A 27,424-nucleotide genomic window follows, 5' to 3' on the forward strand; every position below is an offset into this window, starting at 1 on the left:
TGAGATTTTTAGATTTTATTGCACCTTGTTTTTTTTTTCCCAGTTAGAAAAAATTATTATAATATATATATATGGAAGAAGAAATACTGACTTTACTCCTCTTCACCGGGGACTGAGGTTGTTCTGTGTTTTGCTTTATAATCGTCAATAAAACGAAATATAAAGGAAAAAAAACCTGCAGCACAACTCTGGTCCTCGAGTGATAAGCGGCAGTGATTGCAGAAGGCGGCAGGTGGGGAGAGCAGCGGCGGCCGACCCCTCAGGCGCGGCACCGAGGTCTGATCGGAACAGTCACCTAAGTCATTAACCATTAGTGCAAAACATGTAGAGACTAAGGGCAGTGAAGCGTCAGCTCTGGGGCTCAGTCATCGCTGTCACTGCCCGACTCACTCAGCTGCAGGTCATTCCCTGAAAAACAAAGAAATCACATTCATTATGTCAGACCGCGAACACACAGCGGCAACGCAAAGAAAACCAAGGCTGTGTAAGAGCGCCATAAACCGGCAACAAACCGGCCCGACGTTCATAAAAAAATAAACATATCAATTATTAACTTCTGCATCCGACATTCAGGTTTAAGATATACACAGGGCTACCTCTAGGGGGAGCTGTAACAAGAATAAACTAACGACCGCCAGTCTCTCCTGAGGGAAGCTGACGGGATGTGCAATGCTCTAGAGATCAGCGGCGGTCTCAATGCCTGGGCCTCACTGATCCCCTCATCGGAGATTTCCATTGCATGATCATAATCTGCTGATATACTCAGGTTACAATGTATCCCCATAAAACGTGAGGTGACCACGAGGTGGAGCGTCGGCTCTGACATGATAGGATTGTCCCAGCAGTGGATGTACTGGAGTCTACGGCAGCAGATAAAGCCTCTGGTCGGGGATCTGGGCGCGGCCACTACAACTGCGATGGAGATAAGAGAACGACGGAGGTTTCCTGCTGCACAGAATTGACATCACCCGGCGTCCTCGCAACGTCCGACATTTATCCAAGGTCAAAGCTGCACAAAAAAAGATCGCCAAGACAGGAGCAGCGTTGCAGGACGGGATCGCCGCTTTCTCCACTTCTACTATAATAAGCTTGTGGCAAAACGTTCCCAGAGCGCGTGCAAAAACCGTGATCAGCCGGACGGCGTGAACGCGGATTTATGGGGGTAGTTGGGTTTTACTTTGCTTCCGGCTCTATAACTGACACCCTATTAACTGACTGCATGCCTTTCTGTTTTGGGGGTCAGGAGGAGAACCCACCATAATACAAAGCGCCAATTTACTACAGAGGAGCGCAGTTATCCGGCGACTATCGACAACCAGACATCTGCCGTAAGGGGCAGTAAATAACGCGGGGCCATAGAACGAGCAGCGAGCGGCTCCCACAATCACGTCCTAATCTAATATTGCAGCTTTTACTAGATATGTAGGGACGGGGGAAGGGTTGTAGCTTTTAAACCGCGATTAATGACGACTGCAGAGCCCGAGACTCCCCCCTCCGGTATCTACATGATATTCTAATAGGACGTGTGACCTCATGAGGCGCTCGTACTATTGACCTGCAAATAACATTTATACGTCACCCCTTTAAACGGTCATTTCTAGGCTTGTGGTCAGTTCCCGGTAACACGTACTCAGAGTGCTCATCAGCTGCTTGCCGCCATCTTGAGACTTGTTGTTCCCGCTCTCCATGGCGGACGAGGACTGCTGCTGCTGCGGGGCGGACGAGGACTGCTGCTGCGGCGGGGCGGTCGAGGACTGCTGCTGCGGCGGGGCGGACGAGGACTGCTGCTGCGGCGGGGCGGACGAGGACTGCTGCTGCGGCGGGGCGGACGAGGACTGCTGCTGCGGCGGGGCGGACGAGGACTGCTGCTGCGGCGGGGCGGACGAGCGTGATGAAGATTTGTTCCCCTCATCCTCAGAGTCGCTGGAGCTGTCACTGCTGGAGGATGATGAACTCTTGGACTCTGATGAACTGTCGGAGCTGTTCATCTGGTTGATAACACTGGCCTCCGCCATCAGCTCTGCGAAACAGACAGAAGACAAGATGTAGGAAATGTTCCTGCGCCACCGGGAATAAAACTAAAACACGGCAGAAAGAGCGAAATATCTGGAATCTCCCGGAAACCTCTGACCTCTAAACTTTCATGTAAAGGGTTAAATCCAGACAAAATGTTAGATTGTTCAGATTCCTTACTTAGTTTAAGTTACATTGTGTCTATTCAAATACAGAGCCAGAGATGTCCCAACTATACAGACCGATCATGTGAAGGCCAAGAGGCCTGGTGAGGGGACCTGGCACTGAACTGATTATGTCACACCGCTTGCCTGCAGCCACCACTAGGGGGAGCGCAAAGATATATACAGCTCCCGTAAAGTTACATGAAAGGTTCTGCTGCCTGCAGCCACCACTAGGGGGAGCTCACTACATACAGATATATACAGTTCCCATAGAGTTACATGATAACATTCTGCTGCCTGTAGTCACCACTAGAGGGAGCTCACTACATATAGAGATCTATATAGCTTCTATAGAGTCACTTTGCGTTTCTGCTTAATTAATAAACTTACATTTACCAAACCATAAATCTGAGAACAGAATCTCAGGAACAGTCTAAGATGAGAAGTTTATAAAGTTACACCAGTTGAACGTGGATGGTTGTAAGAGGTTATGAGGTGTGCACACGGCTCATTCTGTGGGACCAGGTTCTTCTACACTGATGAGACGTCTGGGTGACGGCGGACGGGGAATAGTGTAGTGTGAGGGGTGAAGTCTGCGGCATATTTATACATCGTGTAGAATGTTATAGGCAGTCACGGTACCTCGCTCTATGTCATCCAGTGGAGAAGTGGGGGACAGTTTTCCCAGGGGGGAGGAGGTTTTGCCGCTGGTTGGAGTCTTGCTGGCATTTCTCATCTGTTGCTGCTGCTGCTCGATGCGGGACTGGATCTTGCTGCTCCCTTCAGCTCTGCAATTAAAGACAAATGATAAAATCTGGAAACGTTCACTAGCCGATCTGTTCTCACACCTTTGTAGGGGATTTCTGGTTTAGAAAGTAAACTCTCAAAAATCCTTTTATCTCATTATGCGTTACTGGAGGGGGGGGGGGGGGGGGTCCCGGCAGGAAAAAACATCATAATCCGCTTTTTGTCAGACAACAAACACGGAGGAAAGGTCCAAAGCAGAGAACCCCCTACAAGAGGCACAGGGCTTCCCTAGTGATGAGGGGAGACCCCAGCGAAGACCCATGATAGAAATATCTCTATGAAGGATCAAGAAGCACAAACCGCAGGAAGGGAAACTCCCTGTACACTGGACTGGAAGCCGCTGACGAGAACCAGAAAAACCTGCGCCCCCAGAAATACTACCGAAAACCCACAATCTAACCATCAGACACCATACCTGGTCTTCTTCACACTGATATTACTGCTCAACTTCTCCAGGCGGCACTCGCCGGTGTCATGGTTCACTATCAGGATGCATTCCCGCAGGTAGGGCCGCTTCGGGCCTTTAAATACAGTGACAGGAGCAGTGGAGCCCTAAAATCAAGGAGCAAAGTAACGAACAAAAAGGAAAATATTCACACCCTAGAAGAGCACAGAAAGTAAAGAAATACATGAGAAAGGACTAAAACAGGGACTCCCAACATCCTCAGAGCAGATATTATACATTAATAAGAAAAAAAACTTACACAGGTCAAACTACCATCCTCTATGTACAGGATTACTATAATACTGCCCCTATATACAAGAATATAACTACTATAATACTGCCCCATATATACAAGAATATAACTACTATAATACTGCCCCTATATACAAGAATATAACTACTATAATACTGCTCCTATATACAAGGATATAACTACTATAATACTGCCCCTATATACAAGAATATAACTACTATAATACTGCCCCATATATACAAGAATATAACTACTATAATACTGCCCCTATATACAAGAATATAACTACTATAATACTGCCTCCTATATACAAGAATATAACTACTATAATACTGCTCCTATATACAAGAATATAACTACTATAATACTGCCCCTATATACAAGAATATAACTACTATAATACTGCCCCATATATACAAGAATATAACTACTATAATACTGCCCCTATATACAAGAATATAACTACTATAATACTGCCTCCTATATACAAGAATATAACTACTATAATACTGCTCCTATATACAAGAATATAACTACTATAATACTGCCCCCCCTATATACAAGAATATAACTACTATAATACTGCCCCCTATATACAAGAATATAACTACTATAATACTGCCTACTATATACAAGAATATAACTACTATAATACTGCTCCTATATACAAGAATATAACTACTATAATACTGCCTCTATATACAAGAATATAACTACTATAATACTGCTCCCTATATACAAGAATATAACTACTATAATACTGCTCCTATATACAAGAATATAACTACTATAATACTGCCCCTATATACAAGAATATAACTACTATAATACTGCCCCTATATACAAGAATATAACTACTATAATACTGCCCCCTGTATACAAGAATATAACTACTATAATACTGCTCCTATATACAAGAATATAACTACTATAATACTGCCTCTATATACAAGAATATAACTACTATAATACTGCTCCCTATATACAAGAATATAACTACTATAATACAGCCCCTATATACAAGAATATAACTACTATAATACTGCCCCTATATACAAGAATATAACGACTATAATACTGCCCCTATATACAAGAATATAACTACTATAATACTGCCCCCTATATACAAGAATATAACTACTATAATGCTGCTCCTATATACAAGAATATAACTACTATAATACTGCTCCTATATACAAGAATATAACTACTATAATACTGCCCCTATATACAAGAATATAACTATTATAATACTACCCCTATATACAAGAATATAACTACTATAATACTGCCCTCTATATACAAGAATATAACTACTATAATACTCCCTCCTATATACAAGAATATAACTACTATAATACTGACCCCCTATATACAAGAATATAACTACTATAATACTGCTCCTATATACAGGAATATAACTACTATAATACTGCTCCTATATACAAGAATATAACTACTATAATACTGCTCCTATATACAAGAATATAACTACTATAATACTGCTCCTATATACAAGAATATAACTACTATAATACTGCCCCTATATACAAGAATATAACTACTATAATACTGCCCCCTATATACAAGAATATAACTACTATAATACTGCCCCCTATATACAAGAATATAACTACTATAATACTGCTCCTATATACAAGAATATAACTACTATAATACTGCCCCCTATATACAAGAATATAACTACTATAATACTGCCCCCTATATACAAGAATATAACTACTATAATACTGCCCCATATATACAAGAATATAACTACTATAATACTGCCCCCTATATACAAGAATATAACTACTATAATACTGCCCCTATATACAAGAATATAACTACTATAATACTGCTCCCTATATACAAGAATATAACTACTATAACACTGCTCCCTATATACAAGAATATAACTACTATAATACTGCTCCCTATATACAAGAATATAACTACTATAACACTGCTCCCTATATACAAGAATATAACTACTATAACACTGTCCCTATATACAAGAATATAACTACTATAATACTGCTCCCTATATACAAGACTATAACTACTATAATACTGCTCTCTATATACAAGAATATAACTACTATAATACTACCCCTATATACAAGAATATAACTACTATAATACTACCCCTATATACAAGAATATAACTACTATAATACTGCTCCCTATATACAAGAATATAACTACTATAATACTGCTCCCTATATACAAGAATATAACTACTATAATACTGACCTCTATATACAAGAATATAACTACTATAATACTGCCTCCTATATACAAGACTATAACTACTATAATACTGCCCCTATATAAAAGAATATAACTACTATAATACTGCTCCTATATACAAGAATATAACTACTATAATACTGACCCCTATATACAAGAATATAACTACTATAATACTGCCTCCTATATACAAGACTATAACTACTATAATACTACCCCTATATACAAGACTATAACTACTATAATACTGCTCCCTATATACAAGACTATAACTACTATAATGCTGCCCCCTATATACAAGAATATAACTACTATAATACTACCCCTATATACAAGAATATAACTACTATAATACTACCCCTATATACAAGAATATAACTACTATAATGCTGCCCCCTATATACAAGAATATAACTACTATAATACTGCTCCTATATACAAGAATATAACTACTATAATGCTGCCCCCTATATACAAGAATATAACTACTATAATACTGCTCCTATATACAAGAATATAACTACTATAATACTGCTCCTATATACAAGAATATAACTACTATAATACTGCCTCTATATACAAGAATATAACTACTACAATAATGCTCCCTATATACAAGAATATAACTACTACAATACTGCTCCTATATACAAGAATATAACTACTACAATACTGCTCCTATATACAAGAATATAACTACTATAATACTGCCCCCTATATACAAGAATATAACTACTATAATACTGCCCCTATATACAAGAATATAACTACTATAATACTGCCCCTATATACAAGAATATAACTACTATAATACTGCCCCTATATACAAGAATATAACTACTATAATACTGCCCCTATATACAATATAACTACTATAATACTGCCCCCTATATACAAGAATATAACTACTATAATACTGCCCCTATATACAATATAACTACTATAATACTGCTCCTATATACAAGAATATAACTACTATAATACTGCCCCTATATACAAGAATATAACTACTATAATACTGCCCCTATATACAATATAACTACTATAATACTGCCCCCTATATACAAGAATATAACTACTATAATACTGCCCCTATATACAAGAATATAACTACTATAATACTGCCCCTATATAAAAGAATATAACTACTATAATACTGCCCCCTATATACAAGAATATAACTACTATAATACTGCTCCTATATACAAGAATATAACTACTATAATACTGCTCCTATATACAAGAATATAACTACTATAATACTGCCTCTATATACAAGAATATAACTACTATAATAATGCTCCCTATATACAAAAATATAACTACTATAATACTGCTCCTATATACAAGAATATAACTACTATAATACTGCTCCTATATACAAGAATATAACTACTATAATACTGCCCCTATATACAAGAATATAACTACTATAATACTGCCTCTATATACAAGAATATAACTACTATAATACTGCTCCCTATATACAAAAATATAACTACTATAATACTGCTCCTATATACAAAAATATAACTACTATAATACTGCCCCCTATATACAAGAATATTACTACTATAATACTGCCTCCTATATACAAGAATATAACTACTATAATACTGCCTCCTATATACAAGAATATAACTACTATAATACTGCCCCCTATATACAAGAATATAACTACTATAATACTGCCTCCTATATACAAGAATATAACTACTATAATACTGCCCCCTATATACAAGAATATAACTACTATAATACTGCCCCCTATATACAAGAATATAACTACTATAATACTGCCCCCTATATACAAGAATATAACTACTATAATACTGCCCCCTATATACAAGAATATAACTACTATAATACTGCCCCCTATATACAAGAATATAACTACTATAATACTGCTCCTATATACAAGAATATAACTACTATAATACTGCCCCCTATATACAAGAATATAACTACTATAATACTGCCCCCTATATACAAGAATATAACTACTATAATACTGCCCCCTATATACAAGAATAACTACTATAATACTGCCCCCTATATACAAGAATATAACTACTATAATACTGCCCCCTATATACAAGAATATAACTACTATAATACTGCCCCCTATATACAAGAATATAACTACTATAATACTGCCCCCTATATACAAGAATATAACTACTATAATACTGCCCCCTATATACAAGAATATAACTACTATAATACTGCCCCCTATATACAAGAATATAACTACTATAATACTGCCCCCTATATACAAGAATATAACTACTATAATACTACCTCCTATATACAAGAATATAACTACTATAATACTGCTGCTATATACAAGAATATAACTACTATAATACTGCCCCTATTATACAAGAATATAACTACTATAATACTGCCCCTATACACAAGAATATAACTACTATAATACTTCCCCTATATACAAGAATATAACTACTATAATACTGCCCCTATATACAAGAATATAACTACTATAATACTGCCCCCTATATACAAGAATATAACTACTATAATACTGCCCCCTATATACAAGAATATAACTACTATAATACTGCCCCCTATATACAAGAATATAACTACTATAATACTGCCCCTATATACAAGAATATAACTACTATAATACTGCTCCTATATACAAGAATATAACTACTATAATACTGCCCCCTATATACAAGAATATAACTACTATAATACTGCCCCTATATACAAGAATATAACTACTATAATACTGCTCCTATATACAAGAATATAACTACTATAATACTCCCCTCTATATACAAGCATATAACTACTATAATACTGCTCCCTATATACAAGAACATAACTACTATAATACTGCCCCTATATACAAGAATATAACACTGCCCCTATATACAAGAATATAACTACTATAATACTGCCCCCTATATACAAGACTATAACTACTATAATACTGCCCCTATATACAAGAATATAACTACTATAATACTGCCCCTATATACAAGAATATAACTACTATAATACTGCTCCTATATACAAGAATATAACTACTATAATACTGCCTCCTATATACAAGAATATAACTACTATAATACTGCTCCTATATACAAGAATATAACTACTATAATACTACTCCTATATACAAGAATATAACTACTATAATACTGCTCCTATATACAAGAATATAACTACTATAATACTGCCCCCTATATACAAGAATATAACTACTATAATACTGCCCCCTATAGTATAAGAGTTGCCCTTTAACCAGTAATATTAGGACAGATCTCGTACCTCTAGGTTGGGCAGGGTGATGGTCACTTGCTCCCCCTTCCCCACCTCCAGGTCTCCCTCACATGTTGTGTCTATGGACGCCGGCTTGAAATCATCTAGAGAAGATAAAGAATTGATTATGCTGCGCAGTACGATGGGGGATCAGGATCAATAATAGACAGGGAGGGGTCACCCCAGTTTATTGGTGCCCCCCCCCCAGGTCACGGCATCGCTGCCGGAGGTCACAGTCGGCTGATATTTAGGGCTGGGAATGTTCGGGTTCTTTTCACAAGGGATTCGAGAGCCACTGACGTCAGCAGTAATGGTGGCCACGGGCCAATGTGCATCGGGATAACTGTAAACAGGAACGCTGCCCTACAAGAGGGAGAACGCAGCACAGACAACGCCATTACCTTTAAGGGTATGTTCACACGAGGGCGTCCGTAACGGCTGAAATTACGGGGATGTTTCAGCCTGAAAACATCCCCGTAAAATCAGCCGTAACGGCATGTGCAGGCGCTTGAACGCCGCGTCAATTACAGGCGTAATTGGCGCTGCTATTCATTGGAGTCAATGACTAACGGCTCCAATTACGGCCAAAGAATGACAGGTCACTTCTTTGACGCGGGCGTCTATTTACGCGCCGTCTTTTGACAGCGGCGCGTAAATTACGCCTCGTGTGAACTGACAAACGTCTGCCCATTGCTTTCAATGGGCAGATGTTTGTCAGCGCTATTGAGGCGCTATTTTCGGACGTAATTCGGGGCAAAAACGCCCGAATTACGTCCGTAAATAGGCCGTGTGAACATACCCTAACAGTAACACAAACACTGCGGACGCTTCACTAATGTCACAATTCAGGAGCATTAAAGGGGTGGCGCAGGATTACAAAACAGGGTGGCTTTCTTCAATGAACAGCGCCACACCTATCCACAGGTTGTGTGCGGCATTACAGCTCAGCCTCATTCAGAATAGACATGAGCGACAATACCGCACATGTACAGGTGTGGCGCTGTTCTAGAAGAATGTGTTTTTCAAATCCTGCGCAACCCTAATGAATCTGAATGGACAGGGAGAGGTCATCCCCGGTCATTGAGCTCCCATAATGCACTGCTTTCCGGTAACAGGAATCCAGCAGAACGTCTCCCGTACGTAAAGCTTCATCATTGTATAAGAAACTTTCTGAAACACACACTTTGTATCAATTCTTCACTGTTTTCAAGACACCTGCTTGCTGTCAGCGAATGTATGTTTTTGCTTATCCAGCCTATTAAAAAAAAATTGTTAGATCTAGTCGAGCACTGCTGGAGTGTTTGTTACAGTGTATTAGTGCAGGTTAAATGTAACAATTTTGACAGGAGGGAGATTTGTTCTGCTGCAGTATTCAGTCCCAGCACCTTATACAATTGTAACAAACCCTCAGCTGCGAGGAACATTCGGTCAGGCGTGGAGTTTCAGCCTCGGCAGGAAGCTATTTTTGGGGGCTGTCAGGGGACAAGTCACGTAGTGACATAGCTGGGGGGGCGCACAGCTGCTTCCTGGCTGCAGGTCACATCTCAAGCTGGAGTCACACAGCCGTGACGCCCGGATTTTGTAGGGTTTTTCAGTTGCTATAACGTCAGAGTACAGACCATTGCTGGCAGTGAATGGAAGATGAGGTTTGGTTTAAAGGGCCAGCGTCCTGTCTTCTGTACATAAAGCTGAATCATGAAAAAGTTCTGAAAGTTTCTCGGGCCTCATGCACACATCAGATATTATTTTTGTTTTTTTAAATCTGTGCGCCCGATCCACAAAACTCGGAGCAGGTCCCATCCCGGTCCTTCCCTCCCATTATATTTACTGGTCTATTTAAAAAAAAAAAAAAAAAAACAGACCTCACGCCAAAGCCTTCCTAGTGCAGTCCACCACCATATAAAAGGTCACGGATGTGTGCGTAAAGCCTAATAGACTGTTTCACCATATTCAAGATCTCTGCTTGCTTTCAGTGAATGGTAATTTTCTTCTTTACTTGGAGATGCTGTAAAACACGTCCTGACAACACATTCTCCGATAATCATGTCATGGAGATCCTGGCGCTCCAATTAAGAGGGGACAACATCTCAGGTATAAGAGAATCGCAGGATATTGTCACCGCATCTTAGTGACGAGGATATTTAAAACTTTACTATTTTGTTATTTAACCTCCCCCCCCTCGCCCATACCGGGGACTCCTCAAGACAAGACAGTGCCCCCCTCCCCTCTAAGCCCCTAATGTCAGATAACCCCCTCCCCCACAGCTGTGACGAGACCTGACAACGTCGCGCAGCAAGTACAAGCTGTCACTATCCTCCCCCGATCCCTCCTCACATCGGATAGTGTGGAATCCGCACCGCGGCTGCTTCTCGAAGCTCTCCCCGAGCTTCAGCACCCGCTCCTTGGTATCAAACAGGGAACAGGCGGCACCATTCATCCCGGCGACCCCACAGCGCAGCCAGCCCCGTACATCTACCCTAAGCCAGCCGGCCACCGCTCGCCAAGCACTAGAGGGCGGGGCCTCTGACTATAGCGGCGCTATTCATTGGTCCCTCGGGAAAGCAGGACACCCTGATTCGCTATAATAACGACGTCAAACGTTAGGCCCGCCTCTCTCCCTTTAGTTGCTTTCTTTGGAGAATATAGGGAATACATATTGTGTAATAAATGTGTCCTAAGCGCAGCGGCCATCTTTCAGACTACCATAAATCCAGAGACTAACTCTCCATCATAGCCAAGATGGTTTCCGTACGTAGAGGAACAGATAAACAAATACACCTCTATGGTTTCAGAGCCGGAAACTGGACACTGTACCCAGCCCAGCGGTGACGAAGCTATTTAATGTCCCAGAATGCAGTGCGTCCAAGGCCTTGCGGAAGAAAGAAGCCTGTCTAGAGGTGGTTTTTGGTTGCTAGGCGACGTGTGGAGTTTGGTCGGTCATTCAGAGAGCCGGTGTAAGTCCTGGGGTTAAGGGGGCGCTAGTGATGGGTCCTTTACTGTGTGGAGGTCGGGCACCAGGTCCAGACCGACCCCGGGGGCGCAGCAGTCACGGAGCTTTTTTTTTTGTGGGGGGATCGTTATTAGTAAAATCTTATCAGCAAAACGTGATGCTGCCCATAGCAACCTGCCACATCACGTGCACGCTCAATCCTGGTATCGCTAACCGTTCTGTAACGAATTTTAAGATCTCTGCTTGCTGTCATTGAATGAGAACATTTATGTTTAAATTCAGAGGCTGAAAACCTAACCTCACCTAATAGGGAGGGTGGAGATACACAAGCGGGGTTAGATAGGGGACTGGGATAGAGAAGGGGATAATGGGGATTTAGTGGGGCTGGGGTTAGCAGACCGAGTAGGGAGGTGACTAGGAATAAATACGGACCTAAGATGGGGTAAGGTATGCTGGCGAATGCAAGAAGTCTTGCGAGTAAAATGGACGAGTTGGAGATTCTAATAACCGACATAAAGATCTCGATAAGCTGCAGCCCGGGCAGAAACATGGCAGATGAAGTTTACTGTTGATAAATGTAAAGTAATGCACTTAGGACGCAATAATAGCATGAATTCATATACATTAAATGGAATAAAACTGGAGATAACGGAACAAGAGAAGGACCTGGGGATTCTGGTAACAAATAAGCTGAGCAGCGCTCAATGTCAGGCAGCAGCTGCTAAAGCAAAGAGGATTTCAGGGTGTATAAAAAGAGTGGTAAAAACCCGGGATTCAAATGTAATATTACCCCCCCCCCCCCTATAAATGACATATTACCTCCTCTATAAATCCCTTGTAAGGCCACATCTAGAATATGGAATTCAGTTTTGGGCTCCACATTGTAAAAAGGACACAGGAGAACTGGAGAGGGTTCAAAGGCGGCAACGAGATTATTACATGTGATGGGAGGCGTCGCTTACAATGAAAGGCTGGAGAAATTGGTCTTGTTCAGCTTGGAATGAAGACGTCTTAGAGGGGATCTTATTAACATGTATAAGTAGATGTGTGGTCAGTGCAGAGAACTAGCACTTATCTGTTCCTTCCGAGGACTCTACAGAGGACCAAGGGACACCCATTGCATGTGGAAGATGTTTCAGACATCAATATAGGAAAGGGTTCTTTACAGTTCGAGCAGTCACACTGGAATGCCTGACCCCAGGAGGTAGTGATGGCAGATACTATGTCAGCGTGTAAAAAAAGGCGAGATGATTATTTACTGACGAATTGCATTGAGGGTTCTAACTAATTGAGCAACGAGTGACAGGTAATTTATTGAGAAAGGCTGAACCTGAAGGACCGATTTTTTTTCAAGCTATGTAACTATGTAATACTTCTCACAGCTGGGGGTTTGTTACAGTGTATCCAGTATATACAAACTTCTCTGAGATCAACACGTGAATAGCACAAATGTTTCTCTCCTGTTTGGATAGTTACATTGTATCAGTCTGGAGTCAAGTTGAGCTCACTCACAGGGAATTGCCTAGACTGATACACTGTAACAAGCCTTCAACTGTGTGAGCAGGACTAGGTCAGGACAGGTTTTCAGCCTCTGCGTGTAAAAAAGACATTTTTCTGGTGCTGACAGCCAGCAGAGATCTTAAAAATGGAGAGAAATTGAAATAAGTTTTATGAGAAAGTTGCATAACTTCATTGATTATCCGGAAGACCCCTTTCAAATTAGTCCAAAAAGATGAAAAAACTGATGTGATGGGGGAGAGTTTTATCATCCATCACATCAGGTTTTCATGTATAGGTGTGGACAGAGCCTTACGTGACACCAAGCCAGGACTACACTGTGCTTCTCCGCTCTGAACGGTGTCAACAGCTCCGCTATAGGAGGAGGGGTACAGAGAAGACCCCCATCTTGTGAGGTGTCACAGTATTGGGGTTCAGTGGCAGTAAAGCCGGACAGCAGTCTTTGGGTCTATTCACACTGTCTGCAGCATCGGTTCAGCGTATGTCAGGGAAGCTCTTGATGACTGCGCCGGACATATCCATAGGGCCCCATTCACACGGTAGATGCCAAAAGATTTTCCTCGTGGCATCTGTCGGGCTGGTAAACATTGGTATAACTTTTTTTTAGCTGTATGATAAAGTGTAGTCGACTGCGCTATTCTATAGAGCGGCATCCAGCGAAATAATGTATAGCGTGCGTTAATGTTATTTGTAATGGAAGTTTGTGGGCGGCACGTGATTGTCTCTACGGCGGCGTATGTCTGGAAATCCTCCCGATGTAAAGCCCCGATGTGCACGCGATGTTACGTTATTGGCACGCTCGTTGCTTTACAGGAGAAGGATGAGTGAGAACGCGGCACAGCGCGCAGACCGCAGGATCCTGGAGCTGGCGTCGAAGCTGACGGAGAGCAGCAACGGCTCGGACCCTGTCCTGCTGCTGAACATGAGGGGTGAGCGTTCGGACCCCGCCTGTACCCCAACCCCTTTATGTTCCTTACACTGAATAATCAACATCTTTGTCTCCAGATCTACTGAAAAGTGCAGCGTCTGGAAGTCGAGAACTGCAGAAACTCAAGGAGGACGCCTACAGTTATGGCCTCGTCCAGTATTGCGTTTTGGTTCTAAAGCAGGATTACGGCCGGGTGGATGGCGGCTGGATGACGGCCGCTGCTCTGGCGGATGTCCTAAGGTAACCGAGCGCCCGAAATATTTCTAGTTCCCCTGTCGCTTCATTTTGTTTTTAAATCTCAATAGATCCAAAGTTATCTGCAGATTGTTTTAAGAATAAGTCTTTATAAGGTCAGAACTCCGTTCTTCCCGTCACACGGTCATATAGTTATCGCCAGGACAGACCCTTTAAGAAAGCGCGTCTATTAGATAATCTAAAGGGGAGTCTTCTGGAGGAGATATTGCTGATCAGTTCCCCAAATCCAGATTCAAGGCACCAATTGAACGCATGCGCTGTATGGAAATGAATGTGCTTCAGTTTGATTGGCCAAGAGGCACCATATGCTCATCCACCACGGCTTCAGACGTCAAAGTGCAGCTAAACGTTTGACAAACTTCTGACATGTCAGTAGTTTGGATAGGTGGGGGTCCCAGCACTGAGACCCCCACCAATCGCTAGAACTAAGCAGCTGAAGGTCTCGTGTCAGCGCTCGGCCGCTTCGTGTCTGTTCGGCTTTTTCCGGAAAGCCGATGTATCTGTGTACGGACTCGTAGACTTTCTATTGAGTCTGTACACAGATACATTTCTTTCTGGAAACAGCCGAACAGACATGAAGCAGCCGAGCGCTGACACGAGACCTTCAGCTGCTTCGTTCTAGCGATTGGTGTATACCCAAGGATTAACAGAACGGCCCATCTCAAAAATAGCGTCCCATGCGCAACCCCACCACTAATGCATCAAAAATGCTACAATGCAAAATGCACAATTGCTAAATGCTACAATGCATAAATGTACTTATGATAAGTAGAATACCACTAGTAATGAATATATATAGCAAAAAATGTATAAAGTGGGATGAAGAACCAACCAAATTAATGGCTAAGTAGACAACCAGAAAGATATAAAAGGAGACGACCCAAAGTGTTGCTGGAGGAAGGAGGGAAAGGCCGTGAGAGGTGGCAAAAAAAACTGCGTTGATTCGCGTTTCACCAAAGACGAAGCCTGTCTTAGGTGAAACGCGTGTTGAGGCGGTCTTTTTTTTGCCACCTCTCACGGCCTTTCCCTCCTTCCTCCAGCATGACGTTGGGTCGTCTCCTTTTATATCTTTCTGGTTGTCTACTCTGTTAACCCTTGGGTATATTAACATCTATACCTTACTGACTTTGCCCTCCGCATGTGACCTCTTTTATCTAGTTTCTATATATTCATTGCTGTGATCCCACGTATTGTTGATCTCAATCATTCATAAAGATTTCTATTTTTACAATACTTGGGAGTTCTATATATTTCTTCGGGTCCTCTGTTCCCTGTGCTTATAGATTGTCTACTTGTTTTGTGGGGGACCCCTCTTTCCCTTTGTAGGTTTATAGACATTCACACGAGCGTGACAGATTTACGTGCGTAAAAAAAGCACGTAAATCTGGTCTGTGCGCGTCGCGTTGTTGCCTCTGCTTTGCGAGTGGCATGTGTTTTTCACGCACTCGAAGAGTCCTTTTTTTTTCAATGGGATTGATGTGCAAATCACACAACACACGGATGTGCATTGTGTGCTGTGTGTGGTTTTCACGCACCCGTTAACCTCAATAGGTCAGTGTCCTGTACGTGGTTTCCATTCACTGCACACGGACGAGATTCCCGTTCGTGTGAATGGGTCCTAAAGGGATCTAGTGGCAAACGAGCAGTTCCTCTCGCCCAATCAGGCTGACTGACGCTCCTTCACATATAGTGGCGCATTACAGAGATCATTCATGATCTGTCCTTTATCACCCAGCATCTGATCCCTGGTTGGACCGGAGAAGGTTGACCCGTACATGCCGCATTCATTCCTGTTCTAGTAAACGTTTCCTCTGTAATGTGTCACATTTGTAATTAACCTTCCATCTTATCGTCTTCTAGTAAGTGTTGTGTTGGTTTGGATCCCAAGAACGATGCTGACGACTTTTACTCGAAGTTACTGCCGTCCGCCGCGCTGAACATGTTAGTTCTGGGAAGACGGATCCAAGCGAGATATATCCGCTCAGTCAAGGTACTTTTTACGTGTCCTAAAGCTGAATGACAAGACTTGGGGAGCAGAGAAAACGTGAAGGAAAGTCAGTGTTAGAAATCAAGTAGACACGGATTGATGGTGGATGTCGTTGTGCAGCTGTAGGGGATGTTCTCACATACGTGTCCATCAAGCTGCTCCTATGGCCTGTATACACCGTGTACCCGTAGACTGCGTTATATTGGTGTGCCGGTAAATATAAGGCAGCACGTGCATACATTTGACCTGATCATCCAGAGGCTGCAGTGACATTTCATCCATAGGTGACCACATGACATAACCTCACTATGGATGCAATATCCCTGCAGCCTATGATAGTGACTGTCAGTCTGTACGTCGGACCACCCAAGTCCTCAGATCTGTATGTGTTAATCAAAGCCGAGAGGTTTATTGACCAATGGGGATTTGCCTTGGAGCTTTGGGGGTTATAAATGAGTTCTACGATTTCCATGTGACGTCCCTTTCCCTCTCCCGTGTAAGGATGAAGAGAGCGGAGAGCTGCTGCGCTGCTTCAGGCTGGTGATGGATTCTCTGTGTTGGCTGTTCAGTGGTCACGTACAGTTGGCGGAGCCCGGTAAGTCACGCAGTGCGGGAGATTATAGTGTCCACATTGGGATGGGTTGGCGAACATGTTAGAAGAATAGTCCTGCGGCCTTCTCCAGATCTACTGAGAGAATCTGATGACCTGTTCCCTTCTGATTGCTGTCAGGTCATGAAGACTTGGTGTGGATCCAAATCACCGTCCACATCAATGTCCATTCATACCTGCACCTTTCCAGCCTTGCAGGATGCAGATATTAATATAGATGGTGATCTAATTCCGCACCGCGTCACTATGACAACACTGGAGGACGTCATCAGAATCTCTCAGTAGTGCCGCCTCCGTCTTTGGTCTGTAACTTTAAGCAATTAGACCTCCGCATACAAGTCCTGTACGGAGAAGAACGTTCACTTTCTTTTGAAAAGAGACATGGCTAAATGCCTAATATGCCGTGCCAAAGGCTAGGCCAGAGAGATTACCTGTCCGCTTACTACTGAGCGTAAGGGATTGCACTGTAAACTCCCCCAGTGGGACTAAAGAAAAATAAATAAATCTTTATTTAAAAAAAAAAAGTATTGCTTTTAATTTTTTTTCCATACCTTCCACCCCAAAAAAAACTCTGCAAAAAACAAGCGGACGTACAGCTGCTTCAACAGAAAAATGAAAGTTATCTCTCTGGAAATGCGGCGACGTTCAAATATATATTTTTTCTCCATAAAATGTGCTGTTATTGTGCAAAAGTAGTAAAACATAAAAAAAAATATACATAATTGGTATCGCCATAACCCTATGACCGGTCCGTCGCGTGTAGAGAGGCGGCGCGGTCCGTCGCGTGTAGAGAGGCGGCGCGGTCCGTCGCGTGTAGAGAGGCGGCGCGGTCCGTCGCGTGTAGAGAGGCGGCGCGGTCCGTCGCGTGTAGAGAGGCGGCGCGGTCCGTCGCGTGTAGAGAGGCGGCGCGGTCCGTCGCGTGTAGACGCAGCGATCCTGCTCATTAGACCCGTCGCGGGTTTGCAGCATTTTTCCGTCTTCTGACCCAGAACTCTGCTCATACACGAGGCCGCCGTGTCTCCGGCATCTCCGAGAACACAACATGTGATAATATGAGAATCTCTTGGCTTTATCTGCAGTTCTCAGACAGGAGCATTTCCTGCAGTTACTGATGACGGATGATGTGGAGAGCGGCACGGCGGTCATGTCTGTACTTCAGGCCGTCCTGCGCGCCGACAGGTAATAGATGAATGCTGAGTGACATTAGAATAAAACATGAAAACGCTGCAGAAAAGACTGACACTCTTATCTGATTGTATTTCACGTAGCCGGTGCAGAGGATAGATCAGATAAACAAGCAAATCTGACCGTAGATAATAGACGTCCATTCACCGCACGTCCGGACCACGCTGCAGCGCGGGATTCATTATAGGATGTTGGTTGTAGTATCCGCTCGGAACCACAGATCCGTTATTTTAAGAAACACATCTGGAGTTTCTCTGGCTGTACAAGTAAATATATAGAGGGGGGGGATGTGGCTGACCCGCTGTGACAAGGTGTGGCATTTGGGGGCTTCCAATTCCATAAGAGCCAAGAAAACGTTGAGTTCTTATTAGATTCCGATCAGATTTTCTATACTCGGCTGGGCCTAGTAGTCTGACTTCTGGAGGACGGACCCCGGGCAGGCTTCGTTTAGTAAAAATGAAGTGATGAATCCTGCGCCAGTATTTTAGTAAACGTATACATGAAAAAAGCTGCTCCACCAGTACGGCAGCGGGTGCACTCGAGGCACCGGAGCAGGCGCTTCCTGCGTAATATGCAGAATATGTTACAATGCAGCGTGGGATCTGATCTGTGGCCGTGGTTTACGTTGGTTCACACCGCACTGTCCTTACTGTAAAAAGCTGGAGAGGAACTAATCCGTAAACAGATCCCATTGTTTTCAATGGGAATTCCTTTGAACAAGTGACTAAAATGGTCCATAATAAACGATAGACAGGTTTTTTTTCCTCATAGAGACTTATGGGGCATTTCTCTGGCCAGTGGGGGATGGGGATTTAGAATTTACAAATCTCATTCACATTTATAAAATGTAAACACTGCAGTTCTCTGAGTGCAAAATAACTGCAGAAAAAGCGCAGCGCCGTGTGAAGTCGTCCGCGCTCGTTCTGCTGGACCGGTATTAACCGCGTTCCTCTAACTTCCAGCACGATCCTGCATCACATTCCAGAGGAGACGCTGCATCCGATCCTGGATGAACTGGTTTACAAACTTTCTGCATCGTCCAATCCCGTGACGGGCAGTTCTGCGACTCGGGCGCTGCTTCTGATGGTGGAGTCCAATGCTCATATAGTGCAGATGGTGGGCACTCGATATAAAGGTACTTCACAGGAGTCATTTGGAGATTATATCAGTCTTCACCCAGCACCCATTTCCAGGAAGTAAAAAGTGTGATCTGCCCGATTATGAGACTCTCACTGGGCACCGACAATCTCCTTGTGTCACGTGTCTCCCTCTTACGGCAATAGTTGTACTAGTGTATGTCATCAGCAGAGCCTGAGTGCCAAGCACAGAGACACCGGAGTCAGGCTTGTGTCCTATAGATCAACCCATTATATCACAGAAATGGGAGCCCGGAGTGGTAAGACTAATGGGCTGGGGGAAACTAAGATTTTGAGCCAAAGTGAATTTTAAGTTTTTCTTCAAAGCGTAGGTTTAACTTACATAAGGTAACTTTGTAAATCCATCAGATTACTAATCGTGAACTAGTCCTGAGTTACATCCTGTATTATACTCCAGAGCTGCACTCACTATTCTGCTGGTGGAGTCACTGTGTACATTCAGTACAGAATAGTGAGTGCAGCTCTGGAGTATAATACAGGATATAACTCAGGATAAGTAATGTAATGTACACAGTGACTACACCAGCAGAACAGTGAGTGCAGCTCTGGAGTATAATACAGGATGTAACTCAGGATCAGTACAGGAGAAGTAATGTAATGTATGTACACAGTGACTCCACCAGCAGAATAGTGAGTGCAGCTCTGGAGTATAATACAGGATGTAACTCAGGATCAGTACAGGATAAGTAATGTAATGTATGTAAACAGTGATTCCACCAGCAGAATAGTGAGTGCAGCTCTGGAGTATAATACAGGATGTAACTCAGGATCAGTACAGGATAAGTAATGTAATGTACACAGTGACTCCACCAGCAGAACAGTGAGTGCAGCTCTGGAGTATAATACAGGATGTAACTCGAGATCAGTACAGGATAAGTAATGTATGTACACAGTGACTCCACCAGCAGAATAGTGAGTGCAGCTCTGGAGTATAATACAGGACATAACTCAGGATCAGTACAGGATAAGTAATGTAATGTATGTACACAGTGACTCCACCAGCAGAATAGTGAGTGCAGCTCTGGAGTATAATACAGGATGTAACTCAGGATCAGTACAGGATAAGTAATGTATGTACACAGCGACTCCACCAGCAGAATAGTGAGTGCAGCTCTGGAGTATAATACAGGATATAACTCAGGATCAGTGCAGGATAAGTAATGTATGTACACAGTGACTCCACCAGCAGAATAGTGAGTGCAGCTCTGGAGTATAATACAGGCAGTAACTTGAGATCAGTACAAGTCCTCCTGTATATACAAAGTCACTCAGTACAAAACAAGCTAGAAAGCAGCAACCAATCACAACAAGAAATAAATATACATATGAGGAGCCAATCCTATAGACTGAATCTATATATCAACTGTAGTAAAGAAATAGGATCGGCTCCTCATATATTTATATTTATTTCTTGTTGTGATTGGTTGCTGCTTTCTAGCTTGTTTTCTACTGAACTGATGATTTGCCGTGTTTTCCAGGTCACCACCAGCTTATAATGTGTATCAGGGTCTCATTCTTCACCCACACTAGATCTACATTATTTATCCGCAGGGCTCAGATCTCTGTTGAGCAAGCAGTGGACCGGGAAAGGCTTTGGCCGCGAGCTCAGTCGACTCTTGGACATTCTGTATTCTGGCTCTTACCAGCAGGAGGCGCTGCAGGTAAAATACAAACATAAACTACTCCAACTTCTGACTGATGTGAGACAATAACTCCCAACGTGTATAACAGGGCATGCTGGGAGTTATACTGCAGCTGAAGAGCCACAGGTTACAGAGCGGTGGACTAGAATATCTGTAAAATACAGGGGAGGGCTCGTTCCATCTAAATAAGAACTTTGCATTATTCCATTCCTGTGCATTTTATTGTTTGCAAACTCATCTCAAAGTCGACGTTCGTCAGCGATCTCCATGAAGTGATGAGTTGGGTAAAGTTTGGATTGCCTTAGACTAGACAATGGATTAATATCGGTTCTTAGTTCTGATTCTCCTATTCGCATGTAGGTTATAACCGTTCTGCTGGGACCTCCCGCGATCAATGCTAGCGGCTGAAAACACCCCCCCCCCCCCCCCACCGCCAGGAGGAAAATAAAACTACACGTGGTGTCCTATAGAAGTCACGACCCATCTAACGATTCCAATAGAGACGATGAGTCTTTCTCAACACGAGTCACGTTTTCCAGCAGCTCTCCAGTTTTATAAATGTGCTCCCCCCCCCCCCCCTCTATTCACTTAAATTCTCCTAATAGAACGCTTTACAAATGGCTGTCTGTACAGTTACGGATTTTTAAGGTCCGATAAGAGGCGACTGGAGGAAGTGAATAATAAAAAATAAATACAACATTTGTAATAATCGTAATATATCTAAACGTACCCAAAATGTTTCTCCCTGTTTTGGGTGGAGGTTGCCCATGGTTTTTAGTCTTCATTTACTGACCGCGCCTGCGCCCGTTAGTGACCGGCGTTTATCTCGTACGTCCCTCTATTTGATGCCTTTTCTTTCTCTGTGTACGATCTGCAGGAGCTGAACTCACCGGTTTATTTCACGTGTTATTTCCTTTATAACTTCTGTACATTTTAAGGAGACCGTACCCATTAGATGAGAGTTGTCCGAACCTGACTCTTTTGGTGGGGAAAGCCAACCAGCTAATGTGTATGGGGGTTTCCCGACCCTCCCCTGACGATAGATGACAGCGGAATGAAGGATCGGGCATGTTGGGTTTCACCGTACCTGATCTCTTGTAGGAGATAAGTCGCTGCCAGTCCCTTCTCTACAGAAATAAACAGGCATGCTTGGCCGAGCCGATCTCCCCCCAGCGTAACTAAGAACAAACTATATCTGATTGCATTGTGCGTTCCTGACTGTTCTCATCCGTCCTATGACGAGTATTGTAACATGTCCACCTCCTGTGCGCAGAGACTGCACCGCGCTGCGGGCACCATTCAAGCCGCGTGGAGGGGATTTCAGACCAGGAAGAGGATGAGGAAGTTACCCGGAGCTGTGACGTCCCTACAGAGGAGCTTTAGGTAAAAGAAATGCCTGCGGCGGCCGCGTGGACCGTGGTGTTCTGGATTATCCATTATAATATTCAGCATTCGTTTATCAGCTTTTATGAGTTTGAGGCTTCTGTCCTCATACATCAGAAATATGTGTTATGCATTTTTACAGTAGTTAGAGGGGTTGTCCACGACGGGACCACTGAATACACCAGGTCGGTCATCAGTATATCGTTGGTGCTCCGGTGGCCTCCGGGCATCGGATGTTATTGCACACTATGCAGTGTACAGAGCTGGATGCAGTTGGCGCCGTACGTTGCATAGCGGCCTCGCTGCAGAACTTCAGCTCTGCTCCTATTCACTTGAATACAGTACTGCACCTCGGCCGCTATTCTGTGGTCGTAGACTACTGCTTCCGGCATGTACGTCTGGAGGCAACCGGAGCGGCTTAACGGTGCGGGGCCTGGGTGTCGGACCTGCACCCATGATATACTGATGACCTATCTGGTAAATAGGTCATCAGTTGTCCAGTAGGGGACAAACCCTTCAATCCAGTGGCGGACGCAGCTTCTAAATTGGAGGACGGTAGCCACTTACACAACACAATGGCTGCAGTCTGGCCGTCCTGCACCGCTGCTATTATCTTCATGAAAGGACGTGCCGCACATCAAAGACTTGGGGTCGGGGGAGCGGCAGCCGAACCTGTATCTGTTTCTGACTGGAGATTATTAAATCCTAATGAACACTGAGCCTCCCTGACATGTTTCTCTGACTTGCGGAGTCTTCGGGGGAATAGAAGCTGATGGCGGGGGCGTTCCTCACTTGCGGGATTAAATAACCTCTTAGCCTCCCTGCCCTCAGTACACTCCAATCAATGATTCTCCACCTGTCACTGGGAGCAGCCTTTGAGGTTGTAGCTGCCAATTTCTAAGTCCCAACCAAACTCCACTACGTCTGCCCACACACTAAAGCCCCCCACACACACACACGAGCGTGTTCCGTCCGTAGTATTTCCTGGACTGAACACAGTGCAGGGAGCCGGGCTCCTAGCATCACAGTTATGTATGACGCTAGGAGTCCCTACCTCTCTGCGGGACAACTGTCCCGTACTGTGATCATGTTTTCAGTAAGGATAGTAGCTCCACGAGGAGGCAGGGACACCTGGAGTCGTACATAATGATATTAGGAGCCCGGCTCCCTGCACTGTGTTCAGTCCAGGAAATGCAGCTGACGTGCGGTCCGTATATTATGGACCGAACATGCTCGTGTGAATTGCCCCTATAGTCCTTGGCTGTATATTCTATTGCGCGTGCCCTCCAACTTAGAGCCCGAGGCCACGCACTGCTCTGCGCATGACAACCGGCGTCTAGCCTAAGCCTATGATCATTCAGCTTGCGCTCGCCTCTGCGCTTCGTCTTCACAGGTTCTGGATATCTATCAATTATGGACGTGTGGGACCGATACCGCTTAGTCCGCATCTATCCCGATTTACGCATTCTCTCCAACTTGAAAACCGCAGATATGCAGCGTCCTTCGTATACTTGCCCCCGGATCCCACTACAGTCGCTGGCATCGGCCAGAATTAAAGGGGTCCGCTTGTTATTTATAGGCCTCCTTGTCTTCATACAGGGAGTCCTTCATGTTAACACATATTATACTTTACCTAAATGTTTGACTTTTGACAAAAATCCCTGCATGTTTCTATGCAAGTTTCCTCATTTCTAAATTAACTATTTATTGGGAAAATCTAGAACCAAACGTCACCAAGAGATGAAGCAGAAGACGAGGCAGAGAGAAGAAGAGGAGCTGAGGGAGCGGCTGAAGCTGCAGAGACTCCGAGCAATGAGGGCGTTCCGTGAGAAGCAGCTGACGCTACTGGAGATCGTCCATGCAGGTGAGAGGATTCAAGGCATAGAAGGATTTTGCTAGACCGATTTATTTGCTGGAGGTTCAGTTACTTGTAGTTCTATAATCATTCTGTCCTAGCTGTAATGGAAATCCGCTCTCCATGTATTGAATCCTGCTGAGCTTGTGCTTATACACAGCAGCCAATTTAAACAAGCAGAGCTGTAGTGTAAAGCATGGGGAACAGAGCAGCAGAGAAAACCTCTGAGTTGGGATGGATTTCAAACTACCTCCGACTCCAATAGACAATGCAGCTAAGCTGGAGACACTAATCAAAGTTTTGGTCTAAGGCCTCATTCACACGGACCTATATAACTCAATGTGGCCGTTCACACGGCCGTCGTTTCAGCGGAGCGTGTGAAGGGTCCGTGAGAAAATAGGACGTGTTCTATGTTTTCACGCATCCTCCATAGTCTCTATTGGGGATGCGTGATATTGTGTCCCGCAGTGCAGAGCACGGATGCGCCTCGGACGAGATAAACGGCACAACGCCCATGTGAATCTAGCCTAAGGGATCTGTCCATGAAGTGTTACCCAAAGGCATTGAGGTGATATCTTTGGCGGTTTCTGTTCATTGTTGTGCTCAAAATGCAAATTGTTTCCAAAATTCTGATCGCAGAAAAAAGTGGTAGGAAGCACAAAATGGGTAACAGTAAATGTTCTTCACCGCCAACATTTTCTACAGGACACATGGACACGCACATCCGGGAAACACAGGAGACGTCTGCACTAATAATACAGAAACACTGGAGGGGGCACAAAGAGAGGCGAGGATTCCTGCTGCAGAAACAACAACTCAAGCAGTACAAAGCCGCGGTCACCGTGCAGAGAGCGGTAAGTCTGCAGGAAAGCCGCGGTCACCGTGCAGAGAGCGGTAAGTCTGCAGGAAAGCCGCGGTCACCGTGCAGAGAGCGGTAAGTCTGCATGAAAGCCGCGGTCACCGTGCAGAGAGCGGTAAGTCTGCAGGAAAGCCGCGGTCACCGTGCAGAGAGCGGTAAATCTGCAGGAAAGCCGCGGTCACCGTGCAGAGAGCGGTAAGTCTGCAGGAAAGCCGCGGTCACCGTGCAGAGAGCGGTAAGTCTGCGGAAAAGCCGCGGTCACCGTGCAGAGAGCGGTAAGTCTGCAGGAAAGCCGCGGTCACCGTGCAGAGAGCGGTAAGTCTGCAGGAAAGCCGCGGTCACCGTGCAGAGAGCGGTAAGTCTGCAGGAAAGCCGCGGTCACCGTGCAGAGAGCGGTAAGTCTGCAGGAAAGCCGCGGTCACCGTGCAGAGAGCGGTAAGTCTGCAGGAAAGCCGCGGTCACCGTGCAGAGAGCGGTAAGTCTGCAGGAAAGCCACGGTCACCGTGCAGAGAGCGGTAAGTCTGCAGGAAAGCCGCGGTCACCGTGCAGAGAGCGGTAAGTCTGCAGGAAAGCCGCGGTCACCGTGCAGAGAGCGGTAAGTCTGCAGGAAAGCCGCGGTCACCGTGCAGAGAGCGGTAAGTCTGCAGGAAAGCCGCGGTCACCGTGCAGAGAGCGGTAAGTCTGCAGGAAAGCCGCGGTCACCGTGCAGAGAGCGGTAAGTCTGCAGGAAAGCCGCGGTCACCGTGCAGAGAGCGGTAAGTCTGCAGGAAAGCCGCGGTCACCGTGCAGAGAGCGGTAAGTCTGCAGGAAAGCCGCCTGGTGAAACTCCGGACACTGAAAGAAGATAAAACCTCCGGAGATCTGCTCAATTCTAGCACAAACTCCTTCTGTAGAGGAATGTAAAACCAGCATCACAGCGGGAAACCAGAGCCGCACAGTCGCGGACTTAAAGGGTTCTCCACTCTGTCGCCTTCTATGTTGGCGCTACGGGAATGATAATAGTGATGTAGCGTTGTATAATGGGAAGTTCTACAACTTTCTAATAGACTTTGTGCGTTAATTCCTCACTATTAACCCGTTAGTGACCGCCAATACACCTTTTCACGGCGGCCACTAACGGGCTTTATTCTGATGCAATAGCCTTTTCACGGCACTGCATCAGGATAAATAAACAGATCAGGGAGCCGTTAAATGTCCCTGCTCTCAGGTACCGGAGGTATCTAAAGGCTGGGGGCGTCCCTGCTCAATCGAGTGAGATCGATATTAGTATCTATTCCACCCGTTTAACCCCTCAGATGCGGCGCTCAATAGCGAGCGCCGCATCAGAGTTGTTTTGGAGATAGGGAGGGGGGAGCTCCCTCTCATCCCTCCGGCACCCGGCGATAAGATAAAGGCCCCCAGGTCTGCCTGGAGCGAATGCCTGCTAGATTATGCCGGAGGCCTAGCAGATTCCTGTCTGTTTTAAACAGACAGGCAGTAATACACAAGTATTGCAGTGTATTATAATAGCGATCGGAGGATCGCATATTCAAGTCCCCTAGTGGGGCAAGTAAAAAAGTTTCATCCCAAAAAAATAAAACCCACTTTTCCCCTTACAAAATTCTTTACTATTAAAAAAACAAAATAAAGTAAAAAAGTTACACATATTTGGTATCGCCGCGTCCGTAACGACCCGACTATAAATCGATTACATTATTTAACCCGCACGGTGAACGCCGTAAAAAACAATGGAAAAATTGCTGTTTTCTGTGAATCCAGCCTTAAATTTTTTTTATAAAAAGTGATCAAAAAGTTGCATCTACTCCAAAATGGTACAAATAAAAACTACAAGTCTTCCCGCAAAAAAAAAGCCCTCCTACAACCGC

The 27,424-nt window shown here is 44.0% G+C and overlaps 2 protein-coding genes across 3 annotated transcripts in view; one reads left to right on the plus strand and one right to left on the minus strand.

Annotated features, from left to right (window-relative positions):
• Positions 1-11,762, minus strand: EAF2 (ELL associated factor 2). Its single transcript, XM_075829049.1, has 6 exons — positions 11,564-11,762; positions 9,239-9,333; positions 3,400-3,536; positions 2,820-2,965; positions 1,631-2,020; positions 1-408 (listed from the first exon to the last, which is right to left on the minus strand). The coding sequence occupies exons 1-6, from the start codon at positions 11,664-11,666 to the stop codon at positions 362-364; spliced, it is 918 nt and encodes a 305-aa protein (XP_075685164.1). The 5' UTR covers positions 11,667-11,762; the 3' UTR covers positions 1-361.
• Positions 11,595-27,424, plus strand: part of IQCB1 (IQ motif containing B1) — an 18,570-nt gene continuing 2,740 nt past the window's right edge. The window contains exons 1-11 of one of the 2 annotated variants that reach the window (XM_075829048.1): positions 11,595-12,183; positions 14,511-14,626; positions 14,703-14,865; positions 16,741-16,870; positions 17,369-17,462; positions 18,557-18,656; positions 19,625-19,797; positions 21,371-21,480; positions 22,736-22,845; positions 24,567-24,709; positions 25,406-25,554. In XM_075829048.1, the coding sequence (XP_075685163.1) occupies positions 14,518-14,626; positions 14,703-14,865; positions 16,741-16,870; positions 17,369-17,462; positions 18,557-18,656; positions 19,625-19,797; positions 21,371-21,480; positions 22,736-22,845; positions 24,567-24,709; positions 25,406-25,554 (1,281 nt within the window). In that variant the 5' untranslated portion in view covers positions 11,595-12,183; positions 14,511-14,517. The remainder of the gene's footprint in view (positions 12,184-14,510; positions 14,627-14,702; positions 14,866-16,740; positions 16,871-17,368; positions 17,463-18,556; positions 18,657-19,624; positions 19,798-21,370; positions 21,481-22,735; positions 22,846-24,566; positions 24,710-25,405; positions 25,555-27,424) is intronic. The other variant, XM_075829047.1, reaches the window with a different exon arrangement.

The sequence above is a fragment of the Rhinoderma darwinii genome, chromosome 6, assembly GCF_050947455.1.
Source record: "Rhinoderma darwinii isolate aRhiDar2 chromosome 6, aRhiDar2.hap1, whole genome shotgun sequence".
Lineage (NCBI taxonomy): Eukaryota > Metazoa > Chordata > Amphibia > Anura > Rhinodermatidae > Rhinoderma > Rhinoderma darwinii.